The sequence below is a fragment of the Aquarana catesbeiana genome, linkage group LG12, assembly GCF_042186555.1.
Source record: "Aquarana catesbeiana isolate 2022-GZ linkage group LG12, ASM4218655v1, whole genome shotgun sequence".
Classification (NCBI taxonomy): Eukaryota; Metazoa; Chordata; class Amphibia; order Anura; family Ranidae; genus Aquarana; species Aquarana catesbeiana.
Window position 1 is genome coordinate 23,627,696 of NC_133335.1, and position 22,511 is coordinate 23,650,206.

The following is a 22,511-nucleotide window of genomic DNA, read 5'->3' on the forward strand; positions in this document are numbered from 1 at the left end:
ATATATGGACACTTACCTGTCCAGGGTGCCCGCGATGTTGGCACCGCATCCAATTTTCTGACCGGCTGTCGGGTGCAGCCGCCGCCATTGCCCGTAAGGGAACCCAGCATGCAGCCTTTCCGCATCACGCCCAAATCCCTACTGTGCATGCGCAAAGCACGCTGTGCATTCCAATTGGTCCGGCGGTAGAGAAAGGAGGGGAGGGGGCCAGACGTCTGACGTACCGAGGTCCGACGGAGGTGGGGACAGGGTACCTGTCAAAAACATGTCCCCCCCCCCCCCTGAAAGGTGCCAAATGTGGCACCTGAGGGGGGAGGAGACAAATAAACAGAAGTTTATTTGGGTGGAACTCCGCTTTAAGCTGATGGTCGGCAAGTGGTTAAAAGCTCATAGAAAGCAGGGACAGCTGAGTTTCTGAATGGTCATAATAAAAATTATGTATGGAAAGAAAGCATGTAGACACCTGACCATCACATCTATGTAAATTTGTTGCACATTCCATTCCAAAACCGTGACTATAAATATGGAGTCATCCCATTCTTTGTGGCTATAAAATCCTTCACTCCTCTGGGAAGGCATTCCACAATATTTTGGAATGTCTCTGGGAATTTGAGCCCATTCAGTCAAAAAGGCATTTGTGAGGTCAGGTATGTTGGAAGAGAAGACTTGTCTGACATTCAGCATTGCATTTCATCCCAAAGGTGTTCAGTAGGGTTGAAGTTAGGGCTCGGTGCAGGACACTCGACTTCCTCCACACCAAACAGGCCGATCTAGTTCTGTATGGAGCTGGCTTTTTGCATGGGGGTGCAGTCATGCTGCATCAGAAATGGGCCTACCCCAATAGTACACAAAAGTCTAAAAGGTCTTTGTATGCTGTCGTATTAACAGCATTTGTCACTAGAAAGACCCAAATTCAATCATCTGAAGGGTTCCCCCCATACTATTGGCCATATAGTCGGTGTAATGGTCCTAGAGTGTATATTGTGCTAGGCACAAGTTGACTCCTCCCTATGATAATATGAAAATTTAATTTTTGCATGAACCTTTGCATCTTAATTACAGGGAAGTTGAAAAAGGAACCGAATAATCATGGTGGTGGAAAACTCTTAACTGTGATCATTGAGGCCTGAGAATACAAAATTGTGTTTGGACGGTCTTCTATAAAATTATCTGGGTGTGGAAAAGCAGACTTGACTCCATTAGCTGCTAACAGTGTAGGGAAAAAAAAAGCAGTAGATTGTTATCTGTCTGGAAAGATGGAGCTGGATGAAAGACATATCCCAGTGTGAGTGTTAGATGACTGACTGCTTCCTGGATTGCTGTACTTAAATGCTGTGCCGTCTTATCTCCATATTAGGGACAACAAGGAGATAGCTGAAAGCTGGATGCATATGGGAAATCCTCTACACAGTCTCAAAGGCCATAACAATGTATTCATTATCAATATAACTTAGCATAACAAATAGGCTGTTGAATAGTTCATATACGGTGTCTTGAAAAAGTATTCATACCGAAGACATTTTCCACATTTTCTCATGTTACAACCAAAGACGTAAATGTATTTTATTGGCATTTTATGTGATAGACCAACACAAAGTGGCTCATAACTGTGAAGTGGAAGGAAAATGATAAATGGTTTTCAACATTTTTTACATATAAATATGTGAAAAGTGTGGGGTGTATTTGTATGGCGCCCCCCTGAGTCAATACTTTGTAGAACCTCCTTTCTCTGCAATTACAGCTGCAAGTCTTTTTGGGGATGTCTCTACCAGCTTTGCACATCTAGAGAGGGACATTTTTGCCCATTCTTCTTTGCAAAACAGCCCAAGTTCTGTCAGATTGGATGGAGAGCGTCTGTGAACAGCAATTTTCAAGTCTTGCCACAGATTCTCAATTGGATTAAGGTCTGGACTTTGACTGGGCCATTCTAACACATGAATATGCTTTGATCTAAACCATTCCATTGTAGCTCTGGCTGTATGTTTAGGGTCGTTGTCCTCCTGGAAGGTGAACCTCCGCCCCAGTCTCAAGTCTTTTGCAGACTCTAACAGGTTTTCTTCTAAGATTGCCCTGTATTTGGCTCCATCCATCTTCCCATCAACTCTGACCAGCTTCCCTGTCCCTGCTGAAGAAAAGCATCCCCACAATGTGATGCTGCCACCACCATGTTTTATGGTGGGGATGAGGTGTTCAGGGTGATGTGCAGTGTTAGTTTTCCGCCAGACATAGCATTTTGCTTTTTAGGCCAAAAAGTTCAATTTTGGTTTCATCTGACCAGAGCACCTTCTTCCACATGTTTGCTGTGTCCCCCACATGGCTTCTCGCAAACTGCAAACAGGACTTCTTATGTCTTTCTTTCAACAATGGCTTTCTTCTTGCCACTCTTCCATAAAGCTCAGATTTGTGGAGAGCACGACTAATAGTTGTCCGGTGGACAGATTCTCCCACCTGAGCTGTGGATCTCTGCAGCTCCTCCAGAGTTACCATGGGCCTCTTGTTTGTTTCTCTGATGAATGTTCTCTTTGCCCGGCCTGTCAGTTTAGGTGGACGGCCATGTCTTGATAGGCTTGCAGTTGTGCCATACTATTTTTTTTTTATAACCTAACCCTGCTTTAAACTTCTCCACAACTTTATCCCTGACCTATCTGGTGTGTTCCTTGGCCTTCATGATGTGGTTTGTTCACTAAGGTTCTCTAACAAACCTCTGAGGGCTTCACAGAACAGCTGTATTTATACTGAGAATAAATTACACAGAGGTGGACTCTATTTACTAATTAGGTGACTTCTGAAGGCAATTGGTTCCACTGGATTTTAGTTAGGGGTATCAGAGTAAAGGGGGCTGAATACAAATACACACCACACTTTTCACATATTTATTTGTAAAACCATTTTATTTCTACGTCACAATTATGTGCCACTTTGTGTTGGTCTATCACATAAAATCCCAAAAAAATACATTCATGTTTTTGGTTGTAACACGACAAAATGTGGAAAATTTCAACTGATCCTCAAATCAGAAGCGAGTTTGAGACCTGTTTTCTGATTGGCCGAAAAAAGAAGACTCCCGATTGGCCCTCAAGAAGGAGGGATGAAATGGAAGTCCCCACCGCTGTGGAGACCTGCAGAGAGCAGGGGAACGGGAGGCCGCCACCGAGTATGGAAAGCCGCGGCGATGGGGTAAGTGTGACTGACCATCCCACCGACCGACCCGATGTCAGTGGCATACTGTTTGCCGCCCCCCCAAGAAAAATTCCACTGGCCGCCACTGGGTATGAACACTTTTTCAAGGCAATGTATTACAGCTTACAATACAGGAACTGTGAAATCTAGAGGTCTGTGTATAGTCATTGATTCACTTCAGTTTCTTTCTATATTATATTATGTTTTAAATGCATTTAACCATTAAATGTTACTAGCAGTCAAACCAAAGAGATACGTGTGTGTAGGTGAAGGGAAGCACTGACAATTCAATTAAGTCTGCTGCACCTGAAAAACCCCGAATACCAGGAATGAAAAGTGATTGATGGTGTAAAGGTGCACTGATTCTAGGTAAAGGCTGGGAAAACACACAGTGTTATAAAATATAATGAACAATAATGTTGCCCAATGTGAACACAATGGGTAAATTGGAAGCAGGTGTGTGGTCTAGATTGACCTATAACGAATGTGGATACACAAAATATCTTAAGACTGTATGTGCATAATCAAAAAATATAAACAATGCAATATAAAAACACAACGTGTATATGATTTGAAAAGGAAAAACTGACGAGAGTAAATATATAAATCAGCAGTCTCTCAGGTTCCAAAAAGTTAATGTGAAAACCAAATTCAACTGAGTGAATGGGCTAAATTGAAAACAAATCCAATTATCTTCTGAGTCCCAAATCGAAAAGATGCCGATCACAAGGTGTGTGGACACTTTAGTATGAAGACACCACCGTTTTCAAGAGTAGCTCAAATGTAGCCTATCCATTCACTATAAACCAGTGACATCACTGAGAATACAGCCTATCCATTCACTAGAGACCAGTGACATCACTGAAAACAAGAGGTCCACGCTGTTCACAGGTGAGCCGACTCCAACAGTATGATCTCCTCACTGCAGGGAGCTCGCCCAGTCGCCACTGAAGCAATAATGAAAGGAAAGTCCGGATGGCTGCACACCAAACTGAGATGCAAATGTCTTTCTTCACATAAAACCATGAAGAACATGAGGAGCACTACATGTACAAGCAAGGGAGACGGCTTATATGTTTCGCACACGAATTGTGCTTTATCAAAGCCCATTTGTTTCATCTATGAACTGGTAATTTATATCTAGCCAGACCCTCCCCCGTCGGGGTGTCAGCAGGTTAATTAACCAACTCAATACCCTGCTCTTATCATTGTTTAACAATCAAAAACTTGTGTTTCAGAAACAAATAACGAAGTGTAAAAAGTAATAATACAAATATATATATATACAAAATATGCAAGATAAAAACATATGAAATGGTACAGCCAGACCTAAATGACAATATAATCTTTTATATATTCATACTTTATCAATATGGATGTAAGGTAAATTCAAAAAACGAGAATACTAAAGAGATAAACAGCCCAGGTAACAACATAAAAGAGCCACTAATGAAAGGGAAGGGAACAACAAAAAAAAAAAAAAAATGTATTGACATCACTGAAAAGGCAGCCTATCCATTCACTAGAGGACGGTGACATCACAGAGAATGCAGCCTATCCATTCACTAGAGACCGGTGACATCACTGAGAATACAGCCTATCTATTCACTAGAGACCAGTGACATCACTGAGAATACAGCCTATCTATTCACTAGAGACCAGTGACATCACTGAGAATACAGCCTATCTATTCACTAGAGACAGGTGACATCACTGAGAATACAGCCTATCTATTCACTAGAGACCAGTGACATCACTGAGAATACAGCCTATCTATTCACTAGAGACAGGTGACATCACTGAGAATACAGCCTATCTATTCACTAGAGACCAGTGACATCACTGAGAATACAGCCTATCTATTCACTAGAGACCAGTGACATCACTGAGAATGCAGCCTATCCATTCACTAGAGACCAGTGACATCACTGAGAATACAGCCTATCTATTCACTAGAGACCAGTGACATCACTGAGAATACAGCCTATCCATTCACTAGGTATACTTGCAACACAGTCACAGATATCTTACTAACATTTACCTAAAAAATCTATAGTTTTTGTCTGAAAATCTTGATCTGCAAAATCCCATTTGAGTGGAAGAAGGGCATTTGCATGGCTTCTCACCTCTATTAGAACACTGCATTTATGAAAACACAATCCTCTGTAGGATTTGTAGGTGGGAGTGATGGGAATTTAGCGGTCATTAGAAACTCATCCAGTAGGTGGCACTGAAATCTAAAGTTACAAGTTCCTTAAAGGTAATCGGTAAAACTGTATAGATCCACCTTATTGATATAAATGCAGCTGTCTGATGTGTCAGAGTGACTCAGGAATGACAAGCCTTATTGACACCGAGATCTGCACTTCTATTCATAAACAGACTTTAATAAGAAGCGGAGGCGAAAGGACACAGGATACAGTGGAATGGAACATTGTATGGTTTCTCTGCTCCTGGTTACAGTCACAGGATACGATTTGTTAGGAGCCCTTGGTCATCCTCTAAGAGATCTTCTACACGTTCCCTCTGTAAAATGACAAAGAAATAGTCAGCAGTGCACTGTATACTTACCCCCACCCCCCTCCGTAAGGGTAAAAGCAAGGCGCTGAACACAAATATCCAAAGGGTGGAGTTGGTCATTTATTGAGTCTGGGGACTCATCACTTTTACACCAATACAGTACATCATACGTACAATAACTCAACCATTATTTCCAGATAAAATCATTATTTGGCCCCTGAAAAGCATTGGCTATCTAGTGCTTTCTCCAAGTTTAAGGTTGAATGGTGAAAGACACTGGACTCTTCAGGTGTCTGTTTGGTGTTCTCATTTACATGATTGCATTAGGAATTCTCAACCCAACTGAACACCAGAGTCTGCAGCGTTCCCCTTTACATCATAATCTGCAGCCTTCCCCTTTATATCAGGATCCACAGAGTTCTCTCATGCACTGTAACCCTGCAGTCTCTGATGTAAGGGGGAACTCTGTGCGGAGTTATATTAACCTGACCTTCATGTAAAAGGAGAAATATGTTTTTTGCTTTTGTTATACCTTATACAAATAGCTAAATCGCACTAGCTTCATGTTTGTAGCTTAACCGCTTGCCGCCTGCTGTCATATGGACGGCCAGGCGGCGCGGCTCTCGTTCTGGGAGGGCATCATATATCGCCCTCGCCTTCCCGGCCCACCAGGGGGCGCGCGCGCCACCGACGGCACTCAAGCGCGCCTGGTGTTTTACTGGGGACCCGATGGGCGTGCCCGGCGGCCGCGATGTCCGCCGGGCACCCGCGATTGCCCGGTAACAGAGCAGGACCGTGGATCTGTGTGTGTGAACACACAGATCCACGTCCTGTCAGGGGAGAGGAGACCGATGGTGTGTTCTCAGTACAGAGGAACACCAGTCGATCTCCTACCCTTGTGAGTCCCCCCCCCCCCTACAGTTAGAATCACTCTCTAGGAAACATAACTCCTCGATCACCCCCTAGTGTTAAACCCTTCCCTGCCAGTCACATTTATACAGTAATCAGTGCATTTTTATAGCACGGATCGCTGTATAAATGTGAATGGTCCCAAAATAGTGTCAAAAGTGTCCGATATGTCCACCGCAATATCGCAGTCACGATAAAAATCGCAGATCTCCGCCATTACTAATAAAAAAAGAAAATAATAATAAAAATGCTATAAATCTATCCCCTATTTTGTAGACCCTATAACTTTTGCGCCAACCAATCGATATACGCTTGATTTTTTTACCAAAATATGTAGAAGAATACATATCGGCCTAAACTGAGAAAAAAATTTGTTTAAAAAAATTAAAAAATAAATTGGATATTTATTAGAGCAAAAAGCAAAAAAAATATTGTGTTTTTTTCAAACTTGTCACTCTTCTTTTGTTTATAGCGCAAAAAATAAAAAAACGCAGAAGTGATCAAATACCACCAAAAGAAAGCTCTATTTGTGGGGGGGGGGAATGATAAAAATTTCATTTGTGTACAGTGTAGCATGACCGCGCAATTGTCATTCAAAGCGGGACAGCGCTGAAAGCTGAAAAATGGCCTGGGCAGGAAGGGGGTGAAAGTGCACTGTATTGTGGTGGTTTAAAAGGTAACTCCACTTTTGTGGGGAAAAAAAATAGCAAAGAAAAAATAATATAGCGTATACATTTGCGACACAAGTCATATTGTAATTGAATGTTATTAAAAATGATCTTTCCTTTTCAATCTGCAGCCGCTGTAATTTTCTTTAAATGCAATACAATATGGCTACCTGGAGGTGTTCTGTACACAGAATATGTACTGACCACTCCCCAGAAACATAATTTCCTGCTTGAGTGATTGGCTCACCAATTTTCCCAGAAGTTTGCCTAAAATACAAGTCAGATTTCAGGCATCTCCTGCAACAAAAATGTCATTTTTGGTGAGATATTTCCAATAGAAAACACGTCTAAAGGGATGCAGGCCCAGCAGCTTTCCCCATTAGTGCTCTGCAGCTGCACAGCTGACTGATAATTATGAAACCACTCCCATTAGACCCACTCAGCACAGAGGAACAAACAGGGATTTCAGAATAATAAAAAAGGTGGGAATCTGCAACAAAGGTTGTTATAATCCTTGCAATATACAGAGATCACCCAGGGGGGGATGTTTTTTTCTTAACAAAAATGCTTTAAATATTGATATTTGCACTGAAAACTGTAGTTTTTGGCAAATTTTTGAAGCGGCAGTAAAAAAAAATTGGCTCTGTCAGTAAATTACACGTGTTATGCCAGTAAAAATTGGTGCGGTCTGTAAATGTTTGGCGTCCTGTGAGTAAATTTCACTTGGAGAGGTTGGCAATATTACTCCTGTGCTGTGTAGGAGCTTATTTCCATAAACGTACTACTCAGGCCTCACCTGAATTCGCCTTAATGAGTCCCGAGAGTCCGCCGTATGTGTCCTAGGTGGCAGGAAAACTTCCAGTCTGATGGCATCCCGGGCGGTGGGTTGGCAGGAGATGAGATTGTTCAGTTCCTGAGCCTAGAAAATAATGAGCATCTCTGTTAGCAATAAAAACCTGACAGAGATGCTATGGCCTCTCAATTCAACTGAAAAAGGTGCCGTTATTACAGTTTGTGTCTGTCAGAAAGATTCCCTTCGCTTTCTTTGCTGTGCAGAGGACACAAAATGAAAGGAAATATGCCAACAGGAACACAGACAATAATAAAAACCTACACATAAGCAATGTGAGTAGCAAACAAACATCTAAAAGTCCAAGGTTTTATTAGTATGATAACATTGATTCATAGCAAAATAAAGCCAATGCGTTTCCAGGGCCAAAGACACTCCCTCTTTATCAGGACTTAAGAACTTTGACTGTGATTAAATGGACTGAGGTGAGCAGACACCAAATAAATCTGTACTGCGATTTACTGCATGGAACTGATTCAGGTTTCACCAGTGTAAGTGAAGGCAGCAAAGGTCCTTATGTATGTGGATTCCCTGTTCCTCCCTGAGAGTGGGCCCCAATTTGTGGAGTGCTGCCGAGCCAGATCCAGCCATTGACACCCAATCAGCACCAGTATGGATGCTGGAGGGGAATTTTTGGTATGGCAAAAGACATGAGCTCACAACAGAAAAAGAAGAATTATGAGTCGCATAATAACTTTAACCGCTTGACCTCCAGAAGTTTTACCCCCCTTCATGACCAGGCCACCTTTTTGTGATACGGCACTGCGTTACTTTAACGGACAAGTGCTCGGTCATGCAACACTGTACCCAAATAAAAATTATATCCTTTTCCCCACAAACAGAGCTTTCTTTTGGATGGTATTTGATCACCACTGCGTTTTTAAATTTTTTCCGACCAATAATTGGGGGGGGGGGACAAACATTGTTTACATTCTGCTATAAAACATATCCAAAAACATATTTTTTTAAAAAATCAAGATTTCTTCATCAATTTAGGCCAATCTGTATTCTGCTACGTATTTTTGGTAAAAATAATCCCAATAAGCGTATATTGATTGGTTTGCGTAAATGTTATAGCGTCTACAAACTATGGGATAAATACTAGATTTTTCTATTCTTTCTTTTTTTTTTTTTTTACAAGTAATGATTGACTGCGATATTGCGGCGGACATTCTGACACTGACATTTGACACTTTTTGGAAACCAGTGACACCAATACAGTGATCAGTGCTAAAAATATGCACTGCCACTGTATTAATCACACTAGCTGGGAAGGGGTAAAACATCAGGGGCGATCAAAGGGTTAAAGCGTCTGTTCACCCCAAAAAAAATAAAAATAAAGATCCTGTTCCCTTAAAGCATGTTATACAGCACAGTGCTTGTGCTGTGTCATTTGTACCCCCGTATCATCTAAAATTCCTGGCTGATTCTGCCTGGCAACACCCTCCCCTCTGCAAACTGACCATGATAATCATGGCTGCTGTGCCCTGACACCGTGGTTCTGTCATCCGCAGCCTGCTGTCTCATGCTGTCTCCTGCGCCCACCTGCTGCTTTCATAACTTCTATTAAATACTCCCATCCACTCTTGTAATAATTGTCCCCGTGCCTGTGTTCTGTAAAAATAATCTGCCCGATTGTACCTATATGAGCTCAGCTGATTGTCGGCTCTCTCTCTCTCCCCTCCTCCCCAGCTGACATCAGCAGGAGGGCTCGGCTCCGCCCACTGCAGCCATGAGCCGGAAAGAGAAGAGAGGAGAGGAATCAGCTTAGCGCCCGGAGCAAAGCTTATATGGATACAATCGGGTAGATTTTTTACAGAACACAGGCACAGGGACAATTATTATAATGGTACAGAGCGGATGGGAGTATTTAATAGAAGTAGGTTAACAACCACTTTAACTGTGTGCTTAACCAGTGTTTTACTGTTGTGTGGGAGGTGCTTTTACTAAGGGAAGGCATAGATCAGTGTACCTGCTTTGCAGAGACACAGGATCCATGCCTTCCTTACGGCAATCTGCCTTGTTTAACTGTGTGCCTAGCCAGTGTTTTAGTATACACTGAATGCTGCTTTTACTAGGGGAAGAAAAGGATTCTAGTCCCTGCTTTGCAGGAACACAGAATCCATCCCTTGTCCCCTGTCAGAATGGCGATCTGCCTTGTTTACATAAGCAGACCGCCATTCTATGTAATTTACCGATGATCAGCAGGTGCCAGAGGACATTGGACACAGATCAGCTTCTGCTATGAATATTCTCAGCAGAAGTGGAGCGCCAGCGGTGTGCGCCCCCTGCAGGCGGAAATGCCAAATCATAATAATATGTGTAATATATATATATATATATATATATATATATATATATATATATATATATATACACACACACACACACACACACATATATATATACATATACACACACACATACATTTTATATATATATATATATATATATATATATATATATATATATATATATATATATATATATCTATATATAAATAAATAAAATGTGTGATCCGACGCACAGCTGTTGCCCTGTGGCAGTAAAACTGCTATAGGGCAGTCAGCTTGTGGTTAACTTTATAAGTGCGCACTAGTAAAATGGTTCCTGTGTGTTTTTTTAGCTTATAATTATTCCCTCTCAGGAGCTCAGACACTGAACCCACAAATGCTAGTCATTCAATATATTTCCTAACTATTAGTCATAATGTCTGATAAAAGAAACCCAACAGGTTTCAAAAGCTTGCATCTTTAATACCTCAATGGACTTAAAAAAAATAAAATAATGCATAGCACTTCACCCAGTGAAACTGCATGTACATTCATTCTGTGCGAATCGGCCAAAAAAAAAAAAAAAACCACAAAAAATTTTATTAGGCTTTTTCCTGTACAGGTCGAATGTTTTTCATGGATTTTAAATGGGAAAATACCGCATCTGACCACTAGATGATACTGAGTATTATAGGAATTTTGTTTAACCCCTTCATGCCGACCATACGCAAATATGCGGCCCCACTGGACTTGGCTTTTTTCCGTAGGGCTACACATTTGCGTATCTCCCTTTGTGCTGCTAGTGCACCACATGGTGAGCTCCCATCACAGAGACCGGGTCTCACCGAGAGCCCTGGGCTCCGTTCTAACGATTAGGACCCTGAATGGGCGATTCTGGGTCACCTGATCGCTGTGATAGTCTCTGATTGGCCATCACAGTGATCAGTCACTGTGAAGCCCGCTCCCATGTTTTCTGTCTCTGTAAATGGACGAGAGAGATACATTGTATCATTCTCTGTTCTTACAAAGATAGAAAAAAAAAAATCAATAAAAAAAGCCTAGATCAAGGTTTGATCTAGGTCAGAGCCAGGGTTAGTGATTTCAGGGTCAAGGTTAAAAGTCAGGGTCGGTATTTTTTTGGACAGGATTTTTCTTTAAATTAGTATTTGTCCTGACAAAAACGCGGTATAATCCACCTGGATGTACAAAGTAGTTGTGATGATATGTGCGGTTTTACCAACACAAGTCAAAAGTTGCAAGACTGTGTTTAGGCATTAAGATTTGTTTTACCCTTAGGCACGAAGGGGATAAATTATAGAAAAAAAACATTTGACCAAAAAAGGAAATAGCCTAATAATATTCACTTTTGTGCATGATTTGCACAGAATGAATTTAGTTGGGACTTTTACTTGGCAAATTGCTATGAGAATTATTTTATAATTATTTTATAAATACACCCCTTTTAAATGTTTCCACTAAACAAACGTAATAACTGCCGTCATTTAAAAGTGAAGTTTCGAGCCATGGTTTAAAATGTCCCTTTTAAATGGCAGGAACTATTATGTATTGTACTACCGCTTCCATAAAATAAAGAGAAAAAAAGTTTTGAAAACGAAAAATATGGGTGCAGATTGGAAAACTTTTACACGTCTATAAAAATGTACCGTATATATATATATATATATTTTTTAAAATTTCCTTTTCTTTTCTTTTTTTTTTATGTTGTGTAAAAGCCAGGCATAGAAACATCTAAACCATCTGTAGAAACTTCTGACTGTGTCATGAATACAGCTTCTCCCACTTACATGTAAAAACAATTTATATTTCATGATAGATGCTTGTTCCTGAAAAAACTGCCTTTTCAATTATTTAGGACTTGTCAGCACCTCCGCAGCCTGAGAGATGACAAGAGCAATTATTCCTAACTGCTTGTACACATTCCAGGTATCTGTACAGTCAGAGGTCTGAAAGTGAAAAAAAAAAAAAAAAAAAACCCTTAAAAGAAACACTATAAATCAAAGCTAAAAAAGCATGCAGATGGAGGGAGGGTAAAAGGAACATGTGACAAAAAGCTGCAGAGCCACGTGGAAATAGACAGATGAGCTTTCTGAGGTGTGTTGGATAGTGTGACTCCTCCCATTGACCCCTATGACACCATACACTCACTGGACACTTTATTAGGTACACCTTGCTAGTACCGGGTTGGACCCCCTTTTGCCTTCATTCCTCACGGCATAGATACAACAAGGTGTTGGAAATGTTCCTCAGAGATTTTGGTCCTTGGTGACATGATGGCATCACACAGTTACTGCAGATTTGTCGGCTGCTCTAGTGGTGCTCTATTGGATGAGATGTGGTGAGTGTGGAGGACATTGGAGTACAGGGACCTCATTGTCCAGTGGTGAGATGATCTGATCTTTGTGACATGGTGCATTATCCTGCTGGAAGGAGCCATCAGAAGATGGGGACACATAAAGGGATGGACATGGTCAGCAACAATACTCAAGTAGGTTGTGGTGTTTAAAAGATGCTCAATTGGTACTAAGGCGCCCAAAGTGTGCCAAGAAAATATCCCCCCCACCATTACACCACCACCACCAGCCTGAGCCGGTGATGGATGGATCCATGCTTTCATGTTGTTTACGCCAAATTCTGACCCTACTATCTGAATGTCGCAGCTGAAATCCAGACTCATCAGACCAGACGTTTTTCCAATCTTCTTTTGTACGATTTTGGTGATCTGTGCAAATTGTAGCCTCAGTTTCCTGTTCTTACCTGACAGGAGTGGCACCCAGTGTGGTCTTCTGCTGCTGTAGCCCATCTGCTTCAAGGTTCAATGTGTTGTGTGTTCAGAGATGGTATTCTGCATACCTTGGGTGTAACGAGTGCTTATTTGAGTTACTGTTGCTTTTGTATCATCTTCCCATTCTCCTCTGACATCAACAAGGCATTTTCCTTCACACAACTGCCGCTCACTGGATATTTTCTCTTTCTCGGACCATTCTCTGTAAACCCGAGAGATGGTTGTGTGTGAAAATCCCAGTAGACCAGCCCGTCTGGCACCAACAACCATGCCACGTTCAAAGTCACTTAAATCCCTTTTTTCCCCCATTCTGAAGCTCTGTTTGAACTTCAGCAAGTCGCCTTCACCATATCTAGATGCATTGAGTTGCTACCATGTGATTGGCTGATTAGCAATTTGTGTTACCAAGCAATTGAACAGGCGTACCTAATAAAGTGGCTGGTGAATGTAGACCTGCCCACCAGAAAGGCAAATACAGACCTTAAATTTACAGGGTGCTTGTGTTTTAAAGTGGAAGTTCTCCATAGAATTAATCTATGAACATTAAACAGACATATATCACGTGCACCTTGATAAATGCACAGCACCATGACTTCTGTCTGTGCTCCAATTGCCTACTGCAACTGCCTGACATTTACCAGTGACACTATGCAACCTGTGGTGTCATGCAGCCGCCTTTTGCTATCTACATCTTTGACAGTATCAGGTCATAGTGGAAGCGTTTCCCAGTCAGGCTATGCAATCACAAGACATAGATATCATGGGGTTTCTGGCAGATGGCCTACAATTTCCAGTGTCAGTTGCTGAACAACTGGAGCATGGACACAATTCAAACACGGCACTATGCATTTATCAAGGTACATGTGTTTTATGACAGTTTAATGTTCATAGAGCAATTCTAGGGAGAACTTCCACTTTGACTTTCTTCTGTGGTGACAGAGCTCATTTATAGTAGATGTAGACCTACAATCCCATAGAAGCTCTCACATGTTAATGTACAGTACATCCAGAAAGTATTCACAGCGCTTCACTTTTTTCACATTTTATGTTACAGCCTTATTAAATTCATTATTTTCCTCAAAATTTCCTCAAAATTCTACAAACAATACCCCATAATAGGAGTTTGTTTGAAATCTTTGCAAATTAATTAAAATGTAAAAATCCCATGTACATAAGTCTTCACAGCCTTTGCCATGACACTCCAAATTGAGCTCAGGTGTATCCTGTTTCCACTGATCATCCTTGAGATGTTTCTACAACTTGGAGTCCACCTGTGGTAAATTCAGTTGATTGGACATGATTTGTAAAGTCCCACAGTTACCAGTGCATGTCAGAGCACAAACCAAGCCATGAAGTCCAAGGAATTGTCTGTAGACCTCCGAGACAGGATTGTATGGCTGCACAGATCTGAGGAAGGGTACAGAAACATTTCTGCAGCATTGAAGATCCCAATGAGCACAGTGGCCTCCATCATCTGGAAATGGATGAAGTTTGGAACCACCAGGACTCTTCCTAGAGCGGGCCACCCGACCAAACTGAGTGATCGGGGGAGCATTTCTCTGTGCAGAGAGGAGAATTTTCCAGAACCACCAATCAGGCCTGTATGGTAGAGTGGCCAGACGGAAGCCACTCCTCAGTAAAAGGCACATGACAGCCCATCTGGAGTTTTCCAAAAGGCACCTGAAGGACTCTCAGACCATGAGAAACAAAATTCTCTGGTCTGATGAAACAAAGATTGAACTCTTTGGCCTGAATGGCAAGCGTCATGTCTGGAGGAAACCAGGCACCGCTCATCACCTGGCCAATACCATCCCTATAGTGAAGCATGGTGGTGGTAGCATCATGCTGTGGGGATGTTTTTCAGTGGCAGGAACTGGGAGACTAGTCAGGATCGAGGGAAAGATGAACGCAGCAATGTACAGAGACATCCTTGATGAAAACCTGCTCCAGAGCACTCTGGACCTCAGACTGGGGCGAACATTCATCTTCCAACAGGACAACCACCCAAAGCACACAGCCAAGATAACAAAGAAGTGGCTACGGGACAACTCTGTGAATGTCCTTGAGTGGCCCAGCCAGAGCCCAGACTTGAACCAGATTGAACATCTCTGGAGAGATCTGAAAATGGCTGTTCACCGACCCTCCCCATCCAACCTGATGGAGCTTGAGAGGTCCTGCAATGAAGAATGGGAGAAACTGCCCAAAATTAGGTGTGCCAAGCTTGTAGCATCATACTCAAAAAGACTTGAGGCTGTAATTGGTGCCTAAGGTGTTTCAACAAAGTATTAAACAAAGACCGTGATACAGGGGCAGACGTACAGGGGTCGTAGGAGTCTCCATCGTGACCGTGCTCCATGCTGCTGGGGGCCCGTGCGGGGCCCCTGTATGGCTGCATAGGAAGAGCAGCAAGGCTGGCTGAGACAGAGCTTCCCGATCCACGGCCGAAATGTAAATCGGCACTGCGGGAGCTGGTCACGCTGATTATGCCTAAAGTGAAAGCAGTGTGTGCTGTGCTCTCTGCCTCCCCCTACAGTGCAGTACCTGGCAAGAAGAGAGGTATAGTACTGCCGTTTTTTAAAAGGCTATCTATGTATGTATGTATGTGTGTGCACATGTATGTGTGAATGTATGTGTATATGTACATGTGTTTATATGTGTGTGCATATGTGCATTTATTTATTTAATATATGTGTGTGTGTTTTTATATACAGTATATGTGTGTGTTTTATATACAGTATCTCACAAAAGTGAGTACACCCCTCACGTTTTTGAAAAGATATATTAAAATATTTACATGTGACAACACTGAAGAAATAAACTTTGCCACAATGTAAAGTAGTGAGTGTAAAGCTTGTATAGCAGTGTATATTTGCTGTCCCCTGAAAATAACTCAACACACAGCCATTAATGTCTTAACCAGCTGGCAACAAAAGTGAGTACACCCCTAAGTGAAAATGTCCAAATTGGGCCCAAAGTTTCAATATTTTGTGTAGCCTCCATTATTGTCCAGCACTGCCTTAACCCTCTTGGGCATGGAGTTCACCAGAGCTTTGCCAGGCCATCAACTTCACCCTCAGCTTTTTTAGCAAGGCAGTGGTCGTCTTGGAGGTGTGTTTGGGGTTGTTATGTTGGAATACTGCCCTGCGGTCCAGTCTCTGAAGGGAGGGGATCATGCTCTGCTTCAGTATGTCACAGTACATGTTGGCATTCATGGTTCCCTCAATGAACTGTAGCTCCCCAGTGCCGGCAGCACTCCCACCACCATGCTTAACTGTAGGAAGACACACTTGTCTTTGTACTCTCACCTGGTTGCCACCACACACGCTTCACACTATGTGAACCAAATAAAATTATCTTGGTCTCATCAGACCACAGGACATGGGTACAGTAATCCATGTCCTTAGTCTACTTGTCTTCAGCAAACTATTTACGGGCTTTCCTGTGCATCATCTTTAGAAGAGGCTTCCTTTTTGGGACGACAGCCATGCAGATCAATTAGATGCAGTGTGCGGCGTATGGTCTGAGCACCGACAGGCTGACCCCCCACCCCTTCAACCTCTACAGCAATGCTGGCAGCACTCATACGTCTATTTCCCAAAGACAACCTCTGGATATGACACGGAGTACTTGCACTCAACTTCTTTGGTTGACCGGCGAGGCCTGTTCTAAATGGAACCCGTCCTGTTAAACCGCTGTATGATCTTGGCCACCATGCTTCTTTGCAATGAGGTGCCGTGTGTGTGTACATTTTATATATGCGCTTTTAATCCTGACCCCCCTATATGTGTACAATCAAAACTGTTTTTTTATTTGGAAAATTACCTTTATTTTAATACAAAGTGCTTTAGCAAAACTTTATTATTTTGTAATTCAGGGTTTAAAGTGGATATAAGGGCAGAATTTTTTTTACCTTAAAGTGATTGTAAAGTCTTGTTTTTTTTTTCCTAAAAAAAATAACAAACATGTTATACTTACCTCCTCTGTGTAGTGGATTTGCACAGAGGACCTGGATCCTCCTTCTCTTGGGTGCCCCTTCTGTGATCCTGGCCTCTCCCTTCTGTTCATTGCCCCCACAGCAAGCAGCTTGCTACGGGGCACCTGAGCTGAGTCACAGCTCCCTGTGTCCATTCAGACACGGAGCCCTGACCCAGCCCCACCCCCTCTCTCACTTGACTGGCTAGCTGACTTTGATTGACAGCAGTGGGAGCCAATGGTGCTGCTGCTGTGTCTCAGCCAATCAGGAAGGAGAATCTGGATGCCTGAGACACTCGTGCCCAAAGACAGGCAGGGTTTTCATAACAGAAGAGACCCTAGAAGTCTCATGTCAAATGTCCCCCTGCCTGTCAGGGGCTAATGTGATCTGAGCCGCATATGCACAGTTTAGGCCACATTTACAGCTGGCTCTGGGTGCTGCGACAAAGTGACTCCTGTGCACATGAGTGACGTCACTGCAGCTCGGCCATTCAAGCGGAGGAAGGAAGACCGGGTTAACATGGAAGCACAGGGGACCAGGGGGTGCCGTGACAGCTCTATGGGCTGTCCACGGCACACATAAAATTATTCTCCAGCACCAAAGCTCAACTGAGTCAATCTTCTTTCTATCCTGTTTCCGTAATCTCCAGCTTTCACAACCGTAATTGACAACTGAGAAAATTAGAACATAGACAAGTCTGATCTTTGTTTTTGGTGTAATTTCTTTGCATTTGAAAACTTTGTTGAGAGTCGTCATTGTATAGCCAATTCTGCGCAATTCTGCAGAATATTTAATCACAGCTAGTTGCTTCCTTGTTTATGAAAGAGCCTAGGAGATTAAAATGCTTTACAACTTCTATTCTTTCACCGTCAGGCTCAAAATTGTTGTGGTACATACTAGTACATTATGACTTGCAGGGGGGCTCATTTTAGTTTCTTAAGGAGACTTTACTACCGCTTTAAGGTAAAAAAAAAAACCCCTATGTTAAGCTCCCCCCCCCCCCCCCCCCCAAACACTTACCTGAGCCTGATGTTGATCCAGCGCTGTGCCTGACAGCAGCAGCTCTCTCCTCGCTCTCCCTCCCCCCTGGACATGAAGGTGTTAGTGGGAGCCGTTGGCTCCTGACAATCAAATTCTGTGAGCAGGGAGTGGTGCAGAGCTGCACTGTGTGTGTAAACGGACACACAGAGCCTGGCTCAGGATTGAGACTGCAAGAGTGCCCCCCAGCAAGTGACTTACTATGTGGGCACTCAGAAGGGGGGGGGGGGGGGGAGCCAGGAGCGCTGGCGTGGGGACCTCAAAAGAGGAGAATTGGGGATGCCCTGTGTAAAACCATTATACAGAGCAGGGAAGTATGACATGTTAGTTTTTTAAAAAATTAAAAATTGGGGACGTCTCCACACTATATAAACTATTCTTCAGTCCTATGGTCAAGTTGACTTATCAGATGGCCTGGGAGGGAGACCTGGACATATCTCCTGAGGTGGAGGACTGGCACAAATGGAGTGTACGGATACACAAAGGTATATTTTAAACGTGGCTCTGATTGAGGCTAGCTACAAAAAGTGCAAGCTAGACGGTATCTAGTACCGGAACACTTCTCGAAAATGTTTCCAGGCGCGTCGGCCTCCTGCTTCAGGGGCTGTGGCCAGGTAGGTTCGCTTTTATACAAATGGTGGACTTGTCCTAAAGTGCTGCGCTTTTGGATGAGAAATGCACGCTTTCATTTTTTCCAGTTACGTCAGTCAATATTATCAGAGATGCAAGTATTGCCCTACTGAATAAACCAGTTGGAAACGTCCCAAGACACACACAGGCCTTAAAATATTTAATGTTCCTGGCGGCCAAAATTGCCATTGCGACCGCCTGCAAAAGCCCAGTTATAGTTATAGCCCTAATGAAGCGTACACTCACGTGGATAATGCGACGTGAAAAAAAATGGTTAGTGTCTTGCAAGACAAACAACGCCTCTTTGAAAAAATATGGTCTCCTTGGCTTGCCTATTTGCAGGTCCCAGGCGTAAGGTGTCGACTCCAGGAATGGCTGGTAGTAGATCCCCAGATGGACTCGCCTTCTTTTCTTCTCTACTCATCCCACTCTTTCTTTCTTTTTTTTTTCCTCGTTTTACCCCTTTCCCTACCTGTTTTTCACAAACGATCAGTAGTGGGAGTTACATTCCCCCTAAATGACTGTATTGTGTTTTGGTAATGGAGAGAGTTACTGAAGCTTACAACATAAGATAAATGTCTCATAGTTTGAAGACTCTCATAAAGGTTTTGTGATATTGTTGTTCAAGGATTTAAAGGGGTTGTAAACCCTTGAGATTTCAAGGTGAAAAACCTCCTGTGATGCAGCTGTCTCCCAGAGCCCCCCTTTCACTTACCTGAACCCGATCTTTCCAGGGATGGGGACGAGCACACCAGCTCCAGCCGGTGTCTCGGTCCTGATTGGCTGCGCTGCTATCAATCAAATACAATGACGCGGGAGCCAGGGGGCGGGGCCGAGTCCTGCTGTCTGTGTCAATAGACGCAGCAGCAGGACACGGAGCATGCCCGCACGATTGCCTCGAGGGAGAGCGGCTCTCCAACGGGGCAAAGAGGAGGAGCCAGGACCGCCACTGAGGGACCCCAGAAGAAGAGGATCCTTGAGGGGCCACTCTGTGCAAAACCAACTGCACAGAGGAGGTAAGTATGACATGTTTGTTTTTTTTGTTTCGTTTTTAAAAACGAACCTTTAGATATCCTTTAAGGCTTATGGGAGTATCATGAATGGACCGGTAGGGCTACCCTGAGGAGGACCTTTTTCCACCTACGTGAGCCTTGAAGGGTTTCTTCTGTGTATCCACCTCTTTAGACCCCTTTCACACTGGGGCGGTGCGGGCGTTTTCGGTGCTTTTAACCCCCCGCTAGCGGCCGAAGAATGGGTTAATAGCGCACGTGTTCATTTCAATGGGCAGTGCATTTGGGGAGTGGTGTATACAGCGTTCCTGCACCGCCCCAAAGATGCTGCTTGCATGACTTCTTTTCCCGTCCTGCAAGTGCACCGTCCCAGTGTGAAAGCACTCGGGCTTTCACACTGGGGTAGCTTGAGAGGCGCTTTTCAGGCGATATTTTTAGCGCTAAAACGCCTGAAAAGCGCCCCAGTGTGAAAGGGGTCTTAATGTTTGGTCTCAATGTTTTGTTCTTGTGCCTCTATTGGTAACCAAGACCTTATTAGTGATGCCGATTACACTTCCTTCTCTCTCCCCACCCCCCTCTCTTTTGTTGCTTATGTACTAAAATTGTTGAATGATTCGAGCATGGCAAGGATTGTTTGCTGCTCAATTTTGTGCTGCTTATAGGAAAAAAGGTTTTAATAAAAACTATTGAAACAGAAAAAAAAAAAAAAAAAATTACCTTTACAATCACTTTAAATATTTTATGAGACCTTGACTTGTGAACAGCATCAAGTGAACTCAGAATGCTTGGTTTGCATTCTTGTTTCAGATACTGGCATAATATGCTTCATCTGAAACAATTATTTATTTATAGATAAAACCTTGAACCAGAAAAAAAAAAAAAAAAAAAAAGCTCTTCTCCCACAATGCAATGCAACAAATGTCTTTTCCCTGTTCTAAAGCTGGCCGCAGATGGATCGAAATTCTTCAGGGTCAAAAGGAACGGTCCTCAGCCCCCGTTCACACTGGAGCGACTTGTCATGCGATTTGACCTGGTCAAATCGCATGGCAAGTCGCAGCATATTGTTGGCAATGGCACTGTTCAGATCAGTGCGACACCGACTTTGCGGTTCCGCACTGATTTGCAAAAGTAGTTCCTGGACTAGATTTGCCGATTTTGACCGCGCCACTTGCATAGATATCTGTGCAACTTGTCTTCCAAGTCGCACTGACATGCGGATTTGACAAGCACAATTTAAAAGCTGCAGTCAATGTGCATGAGGGCTTAGCCCTCATGCACACTGGATGTTAAAATAACTTTATAAAAATGCTGGTAGCTTTGCAGTGAGTTTTTCCAACTTCTTTCAACGTTTTTGCAATAGCGTTTATTAGCGTTTTTTCTGCATTAGCGTTTTTAGTGTTTTTTTTTTTTTCTTGAAGAAAACTTTTTTTTTTTCAATGGATGAAAAATGCTAAAAAACGCTGGTGAGCGATGTTTTTGAGCGTTTATCGACGTTTCTCAGCATTAGAGCATTTTTACAGCTGAAAAACGTCTCGCAGAACCCACTAGTTTTGGGGTTCACATGATGGAGAGTTTAATGACTGTAGAAAAAAAAACATCTACAGCCAAAAACAGCTGCTGTAAAAACATCAAAAACACGTCCAGTGTGCATGAGGCCTTATTCCGATCAGTGTTTAGCTGTTCCTTGATTTAGCAGCTGCAGCTAAATCGCTGGATGATGCTGTCAGAATACAATGTCCCGGTGGGGGGGGATCACTCCATCCGCCTCGCTTGTCTGAAAAAAGGAATCTTTTTTTTTTTTCTCCTGCTGGCTGAAAAAAAAAAAAAAAGACTCGCCTATGGCCAGCTTTAGGGCTCTTTCACACGGACGTGTCCATGTACGGAGCCCGCTCTGCTCAGCGGGGGATCGCTCCGTCGATCCCCACTGAGCAGGCAGATGACAGTGTGTAGCGACGGACCTCTCAGAGCGCCGCTCTCCCCTATGGGGGAATCGGATGATGACTGACCGTAGAGTCCGTCGTCACCCGATCCGATAACGTATGGAAAAGTAGGTTTTTCCTCCGTTACACTTTTTCGGATCGGAGAGGGTCAGGTGTCAGCGGACATGTCACCGCTGACATCCGACGCTCATAGAGGTCTATGGAGGGTCCGTTCAGGTCCGCCTAAAAAAATGACAGGCGGACCTAAATGGATCGTTCGTGTGAAAGAGCCCTTAAGCTGTGAGATGTACTGTGAGTTGGCGTGATGAAGGCCTCATATACACGGACGTTTTAAAAAATGGGCTATAAAGCTAGTAACAACGCCTGGGAAAAAAAGCAGTGTTAAAAACGCGATTTTATTAGCGATTTGACGTCAGTGCGCGTTTAATGTCGTTTGTAAGCGTTAACGCTAAGGCGCGTTTAAAAAAAACATCCCTCTGCTATTTTCCACTCCCAAATTACCCACAAACATTTTACAGCTTAAAAACGCTGATGCTAAAAAAACGTCGGTATAGCACTAATGCGCATTTTTGAGCTTTTATCGGCGTCAAAACGCCCTAGCGCTGGAGCCTCAGAATGCGCTGGTCCTTGGTTTTTTTTGGGGGCTTAGAAACGACCATGCCTGTTACAGCTCAAAAACGCCATGGTGTGTATGAGCCTATTGAATAACATGGAGTG

The 22,511-nt window shown here is 43.1% G+C and overlaps 1 protein-coding gene across 1 annotated transcript in view; it reads right to left on the minus strand.

Moving 5' to 3' along the window:
• Positions 1 to 5,541: 5,541 nt before the first annotated feature.
• The window catches only part of LKAAEAR1 (LKAAEAR motif containing 1), a 55,232-nt gene continuing 38,262 nt past the window's right edge, over positions 5,542 to 22,511 (minus strand). Inside the window, exons 3-4 of the mRNA XM_073607425.1 lie at positions 8,074 to 8,196; positions 5,542 to 5,706 (exon numbers count right to left, since the gene is read on the minus strand). Of these exons, the coding sequence (XP_073463526.1) occupies positions 5,644 to 5,706; positions 8,074 to 8,196 (186 nt within the window). The 3' untranslated portion in view covers positions 5,542 to 5,643. The remainder of the gene's footprint in view (positions 5,707 to 8,073; positions 8,197 to 22,511) is intronic.